General features: G+C 46.6%; 1 protein-coding gene across 6 annotated transcripts in view; it reads right to left on the reverse strand.

Moving 5' to 3' along the window:
- The window catches only part of Dhrs7b (dehydrogenase/reductase 7B), a 42,378-nt gene that overhangs the window by 12,675 nt on the left and 17,163 nt on the right, over positions 1–12,540 (reverse strand). For 4 of the 6 annotated variants that reach the window (XM_070027530.1, XM_070027532.1, XM_070027534.1 and 1 more), the window contains one exon: positions 3,171–3,349. In XM_070027530.1, the coding sequence (XP_069883631.1) occupies positions 3,171–3,349 (179 nt within the window). Of the gene's footprint in view, positions 1–3,170; positions 3,350–7,443; positions 7,583–8,690; positions 9,010–12,540 lie in introns of those variants that run through there. The other 2 variants (XM_070027529.1, XM_070027531.1) reach the window with 2 other exon arrangements.

A 12,540-nucleotide genomic window follows, 5' to 3' on the forward strand; every position in this document is an offset into this window, starting at 1 on the left:
AGCCACCATTGTGTTAAAATGCCCAACACCTTTGAAGGAGGTTTGGTTGGCTCGTTCTAATGAAGGACAGACACACCAAGAAAGCTGCAGCCATTGCTTCTGCCTGGCTCTGATAGAAGGGTGGCAAAGGTCACCACTGTGTAGGTAGGATGGGCAGGCCTACCTCTGTACACCAAACCCATTGCCAGCATTCCTGAGGCTAGAATTACTTCTCTGGTTTACTGAATCATCCCCAAAGATCAAGAACTTTTGGCCTTCCTGGTTTCTTCACCCTATTCTTTCCTGTCCTACCCTTACTAACATACAGGAAATTTTGTGGTGGACATGATAGACACACAGGATCAAAGGTGAGGGTCATACTGTTATACAAACAGCTTCTGTACAAAAGGTTAAGCTCTGCTTCTTAGCAAAGCCAAAAGGAGGAAATTAAAGTTTGTATAAGGGAGTAACAGAACTGAAAACAAGTTACAAGGCATTCTGTCTTCATCTCTCAGGAGCTGACGCAGGAAGAGAGGAGGGTCAAATTGAAAAGGCTGTGTCAGAGCTGCAGACAGGGCCCCAGCACTGCCAGCACACCTGGGCTGTCAATCAAAACAGCTGTGTTCAGCCTTGCTTCAGGCTGAAGTAGGCATCCAGAACATTTTGTTTAGTCAATGAAGCTACTGTTCTTCAAGGTCAAAGTAGAGGACAACAGAATACAGAAAGCTATTTGAAGACTCTCACGTAACCTCTGAGCAGGGTGGCTGGCATGGCAGGCCACTAAAGACAATGTAGCACTTCTTCCCCAGAAAGTTAGAGACAGCAGCATTTCTTTGGCAGTGTCAACTGAGGATGTTGCAGGTTACAACTGTTCCTGCTTTATCTGGAAGGAGAGACTCCTGTCCCTAGGTAGGTAAATGGGGCAGCATACAAGCAGGGTGACTGGGACCTGAAATGACCTGCCATCATACAGTACACACACAGGCATGGTTCCCTCCAGACACTTCCTATTGACTCAGTCTTGGTGTCAGGAGAGTAGATGCAGAATAATGACAAAGGACAGTGTCCTTCTGAGATATCCACATATCCCACACACACCAGCAGTGCACCTGCCACCCCACCAGCCAACGCCCAAATGCTCTTCAAGGACTTTAAAAAACTGCTTCTCGGGCTGGGAAGGTGGCTTAGTGGTAGAGCGCTTGCCTTGCATGCCTGAGGCCCTGGGTCCAATTCCTCAGCACCACATAAGCAAAAAGAAAAAAGCCAAAAGTGGTGCTGTGGCTCAAGTGGTAGAGCGCTAGCCTTGAGCTGAAGAGCTGACGGACAGAGCCCAGGCCCAGAGTTCAGGCCCCACGACCGGACTCAAAAAAACAAAAAACAAAAAACAAAAAACAAAACCGCTTCTCTCTGAGATTAAGAGCAGCAGCTCCTGACCATTCTATTTATAGCAGCTGGGTAAGGTCAGAGGACTGAGTGATGGCAAAAGGCCTGGAGAGGCAGCTGTCGCTGCAAGGATCTGGATATCCAATGGCAGACACTAAGTTCACCATCAGAGACCTCAAGCAACAGCCATGACATTAGCTATACAAATGACTCCACACTCTAAAGCCTTCCCTGGCTGACTGCAGGCCTCTTACCCTAGAGATGGCCCTGTCTGCTCCTTTGTGTTCCAAAGAGCTACATCTGCCCCATCTAGAATGCTGTCCCTACGTCCCACACCACTGCAGGACAATCTCCCCCTCAGATAAGGCCATAAAACTGAGTTCTGGGGAAGTGGAGCTGTGGCTCAAGTGGTAGAGCTCTAGCCTTGAGCAAAAAAACTAAGGGACAGTGCCCAGGCCCTGAGTTCAAACCCAAGTACTGACATACACACAAGAAAAGATTGAGTTCTGGGGTCAGAGAACACAGGTTTGACACTTAGCTTTGTGCTTTTTGCTGAAGTCCTAGGCAATTCATGCCTAGGCCTTACAGCTGTGAGATGCAATGAGCTCACATACCAAAAATGATCAGCACAAGAGGCATGTATAACATCGATGCAAAGGCATATATAAATAAACACATATATGGGGGAGATGCCTCTTTTATCTGGCCTGCTTGAGAACATCCACAACTGAAGTGGCCTTATATAGAGATAGACCTGGCCTTTTGCCAGGAGACTGTAACCTCACCAAGGAAAGGGACCTGTCGAAGTGTCTTCTGTGGGTTTAGCACTTGGCCCAGAGCCTCACTCTGAGCAGATGCTTAGAATGGGGTGCTAGCCATGCTTCCACCAACCAATATGTAGAAGCAGAAAGTTAGGTTCTGGAAGCTTGTCTTCCTCTTCCTGAAAGTGCGCAGCAGTGTGGTGGGTGTAGCCTGATGGAAACAGGATAGGGGCTCCATACCATGTGTCTGCATTAGTCCTGCATTTAGACTGCCAGCCAATGCAACTTATTTGTGTAAGCGTCTAGGAAAAAAAGGGAGTCAGAACTTGATGGATGCCACTGTATCTCCGGCACACCATCCTGGGCTTCAAAGCTCAAAGTGTCACTGAGGGGGAACAGAATTAAAGACTGGTTAAAGAGCAGCTGAGACCCCAATAATCCTATCCCCTGTCAAGCCCTAGGAGGGGGAAGGCATGGGGACAGCAAGCATCCAGGCCATGTGCAGAGGCCCCAGGAAGGGGTAGGGGTACTGCTTAATCCAGAGAAAAGCATCCCTCATTTGGTCCTCAAAGAGGTTAAAAACACGTTAAGCTAGTTGTCCATATCTGAAAATTAAGAGCTTTCATATCTCATTCTTCTTCTTCTTCTTTTTTTTTTTTGGTCAGTTGTGGAGCCTGAACTCTGGGCCTGGGCGCTATCCCTCAGTTCTTCAGCTCAAGGCTAGTGCTCTACCACTTGAGCCACAATGCCACTTCTGGCCTTTTCTGCTTATATGGTGCTGAAGAATTAAACCCAAGGCCTTAAGCATGCAAGGCAAGCACTCAACCACTGAGCCACCTTCCCAGCCCCTCATTCTTCTTTCAACATGGAACTGACACTGAGGACTGACTATTTCATAAGGGCTTTTCCAACTGGACCAAGAACAGCGGCATCTCTTTTTGAATGTTTTATAGTCCCTATACCACCAGTATCTCCTCATGCCTAACTAGCTGTCCACCGCACCCCCGCACATGCACAGCCCCGTGCAGGGCATCCCCTACAACCCACCTTTCCCCAGCCCGGAGGTAGCGCCTGTAATCACCACCACGGAGTTCCGCACGTAGGCCTTCATGCGAATCCACTGCAGAAGCTTGAGGAGGCCGTAGATGCCCATGCAGCTAAACATCACCGGCAGCATGAATGGACAGGTGACCCAGTCCATGACCCGCCCCCTCATCAGATTCCTCCTGGAAGAACAAAACCAAATCAGCTAGTGATACAGGAGGAGAACTCAGCAATATGCCCTGACTGTTGCATGCAAATCCCTCTCCCTCTGTGGACCTCAGCTCTAAGCCCAGCCATAGCACGTGTGTGTCCAGGGCCTGCATGCTACATTGTTCAGCAGGTTAGCACTTGTTTATTTTTTCTTCTCTGCACTGACATGGCTGATGGCAAGCCACAATACCCCTGAGAACAAGCAGACAGTGTTAGTCAGCTTAGGACCCAATGACCTGGCCAGTGTCACAGGCAGTTGAATTTGCCAGCACTTACCTGATTGTTCTTGGGAAATCTGTTCTGGGGAACTTACATTGTGCCATTTATTATTTTCCTGCCCTGAATATTTGCAAAACAACTTAAGTTTTGTTTCTGTTTTTGTTTTAAGAACAGGAAAAAGGAAATTACACCAATTCTTATACTTTTTCAAGAGGACACTGGAGATGGATGTTTCTGGGTGGAGAAGCCCCTGGATGGTATCAGAATGGCCACAAATATATGACCACAGGCCTCACAAACATCTTATTGAAATGCAATAGAGTACAGAGCAGTTCTGGACAAGAGGTTGGTAAGCATCCTAACCTACCATTGACATTTTCTAAATCAGCATTCTCTAGTGAGCCACAGCTGGCTACATGAAATGAGAAGACCCCCATTTGTGCAACAGTATGTTGTTAATCCACAGGACACACCTCCCTATTGTCCACAACTGTTCTTAATTCTTTACTTTCCCAGCCTCCCCTGCTCTTTGCCACTTACACAAGTGTCTGCTCAAGGCACCAGCTAAGAGAGATATGGAGATAAAGGTGGCTGATGGTGGACTAGTATTCTCTCATTGGGAAAGAAATGTCTGAGGCCACTTAAAAAGACAGAGCCGGGCGCTGGTGGCTCACGCTTGTAATCCTAGCTATTCAGGAGGCTGAGATCTGAGGATCTCAGTTCAAAGCCAGCCCGGGCAGGAGAGACCGTGAGACTCCTATCTCCAATAAACCACCAGAAAACTGGAAGTGGCGCTGTAGCTCAAGTGGTAGAGCGCTCGCCTTGAGCTGAAGAGCTGAGGTACAGCGCCCAAGCCCAGAGTTCAAGCCCCACGACCGACAAAAAAAAAAAAAAAAGACAGAGCCTGTGAAAGGTCCACACAGCCCACCTTTATGACTGTGGTGCTGTGTGTGCAGAAGATGCTAGAAATGAAACAGTAACTGTGCAAAGCTTTCACCCCACTACTTATGTCCCCCACCTCACAACATACATATTAAAAACATTGGGGCTGGGAATATGACTTAGTGGGAGAGTGCTTGCCTAACATGCATGAAGCCCTGGGTTTGATTCCTCAGTACCACGTAAACAGAAAAGCCAGAAGTGGTGCTGTGGCTCAAATGGTAGAGTGCTAGCCTTGAGGAAAAGAGGCTCAGGGATAGTGCCCAGGCCCTGAGTTCAAGCCCTCTCCCCACCCTACCCTGCCCCCCACCCCCACCCCTTGCACATGCATGCATGTGCACGCGTGCCACACACACACACACACACAAACCTTGTTCTATCTTTCCCAAGATGAGAGCAACTATGCGGATGTTAAGAAACCATGAATATTTCGGGGCATCCGTGGCTCACGCCTGTCATCCTAGCTACTCAGGAGGCTGAGATCTGAGGATCATGGTTCAAAGCCAGCCCGGGAAAGAATGTCCATGAGACACTTATCTCCAATAAACCACCAGAAAACCGGAAGTGGTGCAGTGGCTCAAGTGGTAGAGTGCTAGCCTTGAGCTGAAGAGCTGAGGGACAGTGCCCAGACCGAGAGTTCAAGCCCCACGACTCACAAAAAAAAACAAAAAAACAAAAACAAAAAAAGAAACCAGGAATACTGAGAGGACTACCAGCAGACATCCATATCATGATCAGGTGGCTGTTCTTTTTTTTTTTTTTTGCTTATGTGGTGCTGAGGAATGGAACTCAGGGCCTCATGCATGCAAGGCAAGCGCTCTACCACTGAGCCACCTTCCCAGCCCCAGGTGGCTGTTCTAAGCTAAACTGCCCCACTGAAGAAGGATTCTGCTTGAACTTTAACTGTCACTTCAACTAAACTACACTTAATCAAAAAATTTAATCCGTGGCTCACACCTATAGTCCTAGCTATTCAGGAGACTGAGATCTGAGGATTATGGTTCAAAGTCAGCCTGGAGAGCAAAGTCTATGAGACTCATCTCCAATTAGCCACCAGAAAGCAGAAATAGAGGTGTGACTTTAGTAGTAGAGTGCTAGACTTGAGCAAAAAAGCCAAGTTAGAGCACAAGACCCTTAGTTCAAGTCCCAGTACTTGCACAAAAGAAAAAAAAATGACTTTCTGATCCATACCACTTTATCCATTTCTGGAAAAGCCTTAGCTCTCATCTGATAAGTGATTATGTCTTCTTTTTACCCACACTGTTCCAGGTTTATGCTGGATGAACTGTGATCAGAGGCATGTGAAGCCCCATGCTCTTTACCTGGGTCTTGCTGGCACTATCCCTGCTGTCAGAAGTAAGTTCCAAGTTCCATTCTACAGGCCAAGCTAAGTCTTAATCAAATGCTGGGACTTGGGAAGTGTCCAGATCCAAACCTTGGTAAAGATCAGAGCAGGCCTCAGTGCCCATGTCATACTCAGGTTCCATAATCCTTCACAGGTCCAGTGCCAAGAGTAAGATTGCTTCATTAGATCATTACAGCAAATGACAGAAAGCTTGCATTAGGCCCCCCAGGTAAGCACTGTTCAGAATGTTTACATAATGGGATGTCAATCCAGCCACAAGGCTATTTGGAAAAAGGTTTTCTCTCACCACAACTCCAGGTCCTTACACCAGGCATTCAGACTGGGCCCACCCCAAATGGTCTGGGATCCAGCCACTTCCCAGGATGAGGAAGAAGACAGGGGGAGGGGAAACTGCTCAGGGAAGGACAGCAGGGCTCAGCATCTGGGCCAGGACCAGAGATGCCCTAAGTCCATTAGGGCCTCCTATGGGAGCCTGCAGTTGGTCTGTTTAAAACCTACAACCTAGAGCTAAGCCCCAATTCTATCAAATGGAGTTGAACGTCAAGTACTAAATACCAGCTTCCAAAATTAATTAATCTGTGTCCACAGATTAAGTCATAGGGAATGTGACAATGGCAGTAGCACCAACAGTTGGGCAGGATCCTGACCCTGTAAGTGGCTTTACAAGGTTTCAGGAAGTCCCTGGTTTATCAACACTGGTTGTTTCCAAATAAAAGAAACTCACTACCGGCACCGGTGGCTCACGCCTGTAATCCTAGCTACTCAGGAGGCTGAGATCTGAGGATCTCGGTTCAAAGCCAGCGTGGGCAGGAAAGACTCTTATCTTCAATAAACCACTTGAAAACAGGAAGTGGCGCTGTGGTTCAAGTGGTAGAGCGCTTGCCTTGAGCTGAAGACCTGAGGGACAGTGTCCAGGCCCCAGAGTTAAAGCCCCTACGACCGACCAAAAAAAAAAAAAGAAAGAAAGAAAAAAGAAACTCACTAAAAAATAGGACCTCAGCCGGGCACCGGCGGCTCACTCTTGTAATCCTAGCTACTGAGGAGGCTGAGATCTGAGGATTGCGGTTCAAAGCCAGCCCGGGCAAGGCAAGTCCATGAGACTCTTATCTCCAATAAACCACCAGAAAACCGCAAGTGGCACTGTGGCTCAAGTGGTAGAGTGCTCGCCTTGAGCTGAAGACCTGAGGGACAGCGCCCAAGCCCAGAGCTCAAGCCCCATGACCGACAAAAAAAAAGGACCTTGTTATAAAAATCAATCATAAAACTTTAGTTTCATTAATAAACAGGAAAACCCAATGTTAGAAGTCAGTTATCCCATGTCTTAATTTTTGTGTTAGAAAATGTCACCAAGGCCAGCAAAACAGAAAGAACATAGACACTTAGCTGTCTCCAAACTGTACCACACCCAGAGAAAAGCAGGATAAAAGCAAACAGGTTCAGCAAGACTCCCAGTAAAAGATACCATCATACTCTCAATAAATTCCATTTTTCATGCAACTTAAATCATGCCAGCACATGAAGCAAAGAGAGAAAACTACACACCTTGTAGTTTTTTGGGATTCCTTGAGCCACTGACCTAATACTACAGGCCAGTCTCCATCCCCAGGCCCTGAGAACCATGTTGCCTGGGGTAGGCATGGGACAGGGTTAATGGAATCCATTCTCAGCCTGCAGCCCCAATCTGTGAGGAGAGTGCACAGCAGCGTTCAGTCTGGAAACTGGTAGGAGAACCAGTTGCACAGCATGGGAAATAGCAGCACCAATCCTCCCACCCAACCCAGAGTGATGGTAGGAATCACACTCACAGCCAGCCATTTACTTAAGAATCAGGTGTCAATTTCAGCATCATGTTCCTGACTACATGGAGCTGAAAAGTTTTTTAAGTTCTTGAACTTCCCAACTTTTCCCCTCAGCAGTGTATGTGGCCAAAATAATGGACTGGTAGGCTACTGCTCTCAGAAACAGATGCACCAAGGTGTCCAAAGACGCAGATGAGGCAGCTCTACTGCCTCGCTATGGCATCCAGGACTCCTCCAGCAAGGGAGACTACTATAAAGTAAAATAAATAAAGAAATTGCCCTTGTGGGGCTGGGAAGGTGGCTCAGTGGTAGAGTGTTTGCCTTGCATGCATGAGACCCTAGGTTCAATTCCTCAGTACCACATAAGCAGAAAAAGCAGGAAGTGGCGCTATGGCTAGCCTTGAGCTGAAGAGGGACAGCACCCAGGCCCAGAGTTCAGGCCCCACTACCGACAAAAGAAGAAAAAAAAAAAAAAAAAGAAATTGCCCTTGTGGCTACATTTCTAGCTGGAAACTCTAGACATTTTCTACATATAGCAAAAATCTAAGCGAGGCCTATTTTCTTTGAAAATGGCTTGTAAGAAAAACTAATACACATATAAATTATGCATTTCATACCAAAATACTTAACTCTGGGTTTCAGTTTATGACCAGATCATGGACCTGGATGGTAAGAGTGACAGCATGGAAAGGAATGAGAAGTATCTTGTTTGTGATTTCTAGCATTTGGAGATAATTGGATGAAGGGCCAGTCCAGTCTACCTGGACTTTTTGCACCATAGTGGGCAGCAAGACAGAGACAAGGAGTGCACTAGCCTTGAAGCAGCTCAGGGACAGTACCCAGGCACTGAATTCAAGCCCCAAGACCTGTACACAGAGAGAGAAAGAGAGAGACAGAGACAGAGAAAGAGAGAGACAGAGAGACAGAGAAGGGGGGAGAAGACCTCCTTACTAGAAACCACAGATCACATATCAGGAAGTAAGAACATACCGCTTGCACGAGAGATGCATGTTCTTCACTGCGGGGGAGGGACTGGAGATATGGACTTGCACTATTGAGCCACATAAATTGGCACAAAGAAGCAAGAGAGCTCAGAGGTCACACAGCACAGCTCTCTACTTCTATCTCATATATTAATGAGGTTGAGATATACATTACAAGAGTATATAGGAAGCAAAGTCCCTTCAAGGGTGGTTCAAGGCCCCAGTAGCCAGAGATTCACAGATCCGCAATCTTAGTTCCTTCCATATTTTCCTTCAAGAGGTTCTTTTCAAGGCCTTCCAGAATCTCAGCTTAGTAATGAATTATCACCCCCAAGTGAAATCTGAACAGAAATGTCACCCTTTATGACATCTACTCCATTCATACTTCAGTCAAAATTCTCCTTTGTGATGCACAGATACAATGTTCCTAAGACTCCTTCCTTCTCTCAAGCAATGAAAAACAACAAATCAGCCAGGCACCAGTGGTTCACACCTGTGATCCTAGGTAAGTCTGTGATATTCTTATCTCCAATTAACCACCAAAAGGCCAGGAGTAGAGCTGTGACTCAAGTGGTAGAGCACTAGCCTTGGCGGGGGGGGGGGGGGGGGGGGGAGCGTCCAGGCCCTGAGTTTAAGACCCAAGACGTGTTAAAAAAAAAAAAAAAATCACCAAGAAAAGTAAGTAGTTGATGGCTACTCAGAAAACTACACACATAAATTAAAACAACTTTTTCTGAGAATCAAAGGAAGGGGATCTAAGAACCCTTCAGTTTAAAACTGGAGAGAATCAGGCTAAAGGGCAGAGAGGGTTCCAAATGGAAGCCAGGATGTTGAAATCTCCAGGCAAGGAGTGGCTTAGGAACAGAAAGCACTGGTGTGGTCATGTTCTGGTGAAGTTCTGTTCCCCAGCCTCTGCTTCCTCTTCTATTGCATAGATAATCTGTTCCAACCAGATTATCCAACTCTATGTAGAGTGACGTAAGTTACAAGTCATATCTGAACAGCTCTCTGAAAATTCATAGCTATTTTCAGAAAGCAAAAGAATAAAGATGCTTTTCTCTAGTCTCAAGTGTCTGAGATGCAACAGTCAATGTTGTCTTTGACTGGAAAAAATAATCACCTGCCTCAGAGGCAGCTACTTTGCCTCTAGCTGTTCTAGTGTTAGCATCTTCCCATGGCAGAGTGACTGGCGTTAGGGGCCAGAAGAAACCTTCAGCAGGACCACTGTGGAATGCTGTAACAATGTGTTATGGAGTGTATTTGGGGATGCCAGCCTGAGGACCCCTAGTTTAAAGAATGCAGTTGGTGTCAGGTAACACCCTGGAAAGCTGGTCACCGGTGGCTCATGCCTGTAATCCTAGCTACTCAGGAGGCTGAGATCTGAGGATCATGGTTCAAAGCCAGCCCAGGCAGGAAACTCAGTGAGACTTTTTTTTTTTTAATCAGTCATGGGGCTTGAACTCAGGGCCTGGGCGCTGTCCCTTAGCTCTTCAGCTCAAGGCAAGTGCTCTACCACTTGAGCCACAGTGCCACTTCCACTTTTCTGGTGGTTAATTGGAGATAGGAAGCTCATGGACATTCCTGCCCAGGCTGGCTTTGAACCTTGATCCTCAGATCTCAGACTCCTGAGTAGCTAGTATTATAGGCGTAAGCAACCAGAGCTCAGCTTCAGTGAGACTCTTATCGCCAACAAACTACTCAAAAAAGCCAGAAGTGGCACTGTGGCTCAAGTGGTAGAGCACTCACCTTGAGCAAAAGAAGTTCAGGAACAATGCCCAGGCTTAGAGTTCAAGCCCCAGGACTGGCAAAAACAAAAACAAAAAAACAAAAAACAAAAAAAAAAAAACCCTGGAAGGAAGGCTCGAGATTACTTTCACATGAGGCAAGCTCTGCTCTACAGTAAAACACGAAGCCTGTGCTTTCCAACAACCTCTGTCGGAGAAGGAGGGAGGAGGGGGCTTAGCCTCAGCCCTGCCAAATGGCCTCCTGGAAGCATGGTGTCCATGAGGAGGCAGAGTACTCAATGAGCTCCTCGTTGCTTTAGTCCAAAGTATCAGCTGTCAGAACTGCACACTCTACTATGAAAACATGGGTTTCAAATGTGCTTTTTAAAGTGAATTTAGAGACAGGCACTGGTGCATCCGTAATCCTAGCTACTCAGGAGGCTGAGATCTGATGATCACAGTTCAAAGCAAGCCTGGGCAGGAAAATTTGTGACTCTTATCTCCAATAAACTACTCAGAAAAGGCTGGAAGTGGTGAAGAGTCAAATGGTAGCCGGGCGCTGGTGGCTCACGCCTGTAATCCTAGCTACTCAGGAGTCTGAGATCTGAGGATCTCGGTTCAAAGCCAGCCCAGGCAGGAGAGACCGTGAGACTCCTATCTCTAATAAACCACCAGAAAACCGGAAGTGGCGCTGTAGCTCAAGTGGTAGAGTGCTCACCTTGAGCTGAAGAGCTGAGGGACAGCGCCCAGGCCCAGAGTTCAAGCCCCACGACCGACAAAAAAAAAAAAAAAAAAGAAGACGAGTCAAATGGTAGAGTGCTAGCCTTGGGCACAATGTGAATTTCATGCTATTGAAGATGCTGAAACAATCTGGAAAACACACAAGCAGCCCAGACCTCTCTGAACAGAGGGATGAAAAAGAAAAAGGACCCGATCAACACTGGTGAGCTGCATTTAAGGCCGCTGGTATGTATTTGCTCCATGTGGAATATAGGCAAATGATCCTCTACCCATGACTAACTGTCCATGTCAATGAGGAATCACATGGGAAAGCACCCTTAATGTGAATATCCTGAATTCATGCTACTAACTGGTCTCAACTAAAAAAGTAAACTCCCACAGGATTTTAGAAGAATTCTGAGCAGACAACCTGGAGACTTTCAGAGTTCTTCATGTATAAGTATGGTAGGAACACAAATTCTAAACCTAGCACAGTGACTGATGCCTATAATCCTAACTACTAGGGAGGTAGATATTGGGAGGACTGCAGTTTGAGGGCAGCCCAGGCCAGCAAAGAGCCCCACTCAACCAAATAAGAACCTGATATGGTAGTATACACCTGTCATTCTCATTACACAGGAAACATAAATAGGAGGATCACAGATCAAGTTGTCTCAGGCATAAACATAAGACCTAATCTCAAAAATTACCTAAGCATGCTCACTAGACACTGTGTTGAAAGTGAACTATACAACTTGCAGGTGGAGACAGGAGGGAAGGACTGGGAATGAGGGAAGGATGATCCTGTATGAAAGGAAATGTACCTATTACCTGACTTATGTAACTGTAATCCCTCTGTACATCATATTTATAACAACAATAAAGTAAAAAAAAAATTTACCTAAGCAAAACAGTCTAGAGATGTGGATCAAGTAGTACAGTGTCTGCACAAGGCCTTGAGTTCAAACCCCAACCATACATACACATATACACACACACACACCAACTCTATAACTTGGTCCAGGAGGGCACGCACTTGTTCACAGTGTCCCAGGGTAGGATCCCTGTAAGGCAGTGAACAAGACATGCTTCCTGATTGCTGCTTGGCCTCAGGGGCATTCAGAGCCTTGACGAGACTAACAACAAACAAGGAAACACAAACACAAATGATAATAATTGTGATGAGAGGGGCAGGGTCCTCAGCACCACATAAGTAGAAAAAGCCAGAAGTGGCACTGTGGCTCAAGTGGTAGAGTGCTAGCCTTGAGCTGAAAAACTGAGGGACAGCATCCAGGCCTCAGAGTTCAGGCCCCACGACCGACCCCCCCGCAAAAAAAATTGTGATGAAAGAAATCATCATTATCAAATAACCAGTCTAGGGGCTGGGAATGTGGCCTAGTGGTAAAGTTGTTG

Source organism: Dipodomys merriami, unplaced genomic scaffold, assembly GCF_024711535.1.
Source record: "Dipodomys merriami isolate MVZ:Mamm:240054 unplaced genomic scaffold, mDipMer1.0.p SCAF_19, whole genome shotgun sequence".
Taxonomy (NCBI): Eukaryota; Metazoa; Chordata; class Mammalia; order Rodentia; family Heteromyidae; genus Dipodomys; species Dipodomys merriami.